At 65.9% G+C, this 643-nt stretch overlaps 1 protein-coding gene across 1 annotated transcript in view; it reads left to right on the top strand.

The window, feature by feature from the left end:
• Positions 1 to 442, top strand: part of KCNAB2 (potassium voltage-gated channel, shaker-related subfamily, beta member 2) — a 3762-nt gene extending 3320 nt beyond the window's left edge. Inside the window, exon 5 of the mRNA XM_009889690.1 lies at positions 353 to 442. Coding sequence (XP_009887992.1) covers positions 353 to 442 — 90 coding nt within the window. The remainder of the gene's footprint in view (positions 1 to 352) is intronic.
• The last annotated feature ends 201 nt before the right edge of the window (positions 443 to 643 follow it).

Below are 643 nucleotides of genomic sequence, written 5' to 3' on the forward strand. Positions count from 1 at the left end.
CAGCACCTGCCTGCGGCGCGCGTGCTGCTGCGACACAAAGCTCGGGCAACGCGCAGCCCTGCAACGCTCGCTGCTGCTGCTGCTGCGACGCGCTGTGTGGGAAAAGGAGGTTGCGAACCTGCCTCGATGCAGAAATCAGGGGTTTTGCTTGATCTGAAGCTGAGCGGAGGAGACGAGGCTTTGCTGGGCTGAGCCCAACCTAGGCTCTCCATAACTGGGTCGCTCAGCCGGCAAGCTGGGGCTTGCAGCACCAAGGTGGCAGGGTGGAGGCGGTGAGCGCGGCACGGCCGCGGCTGCGTCCTCCCACGTGCACCAGGGGCACGATCCTGACTCCCACCGGTGTCCCCCGCAGGTCCTTCCGAAGCTGTCGTCTTCCATCGTCCACGAGATCGATAGCATCCTGGGCAACAAACCCTACAGCAAGAAGGACTACAGATCCTAAGCGCGTGCCCAAGCGCGCCGCCCGCCGTGCAGCCCTCGCCGCCCGTTCGCTTGCTTACGCTTTGTTGGAGCAAAGTGGAGAGTGTGGTTTGCACCGCGAGCCCGACACGCCGCGAGTGCCGAGAGCCAGCGCTCCCACCCGCGCTGCCCCGGACCATCGTACCGCTTCCACCCGACCTGGCTCCGGGGCGCAGGGAGATCG

This window comes from Charadrius vociferus, unplaced genomic scaffold, assembly GCF_000708025.1.
Source record: "Charadrius vociferus isolate BGI_N301 unplaced genomic scaffold, ASM70802v2 scaffold477, whole genome shotgun sequence".
In the NCBI taxonomy this organism is placed as follows: Eukaryota; Metazoa; Chordata; class Aves; order Charadriiformes; family Charadriidae; genus Charadrius; species Charadrius vociferus.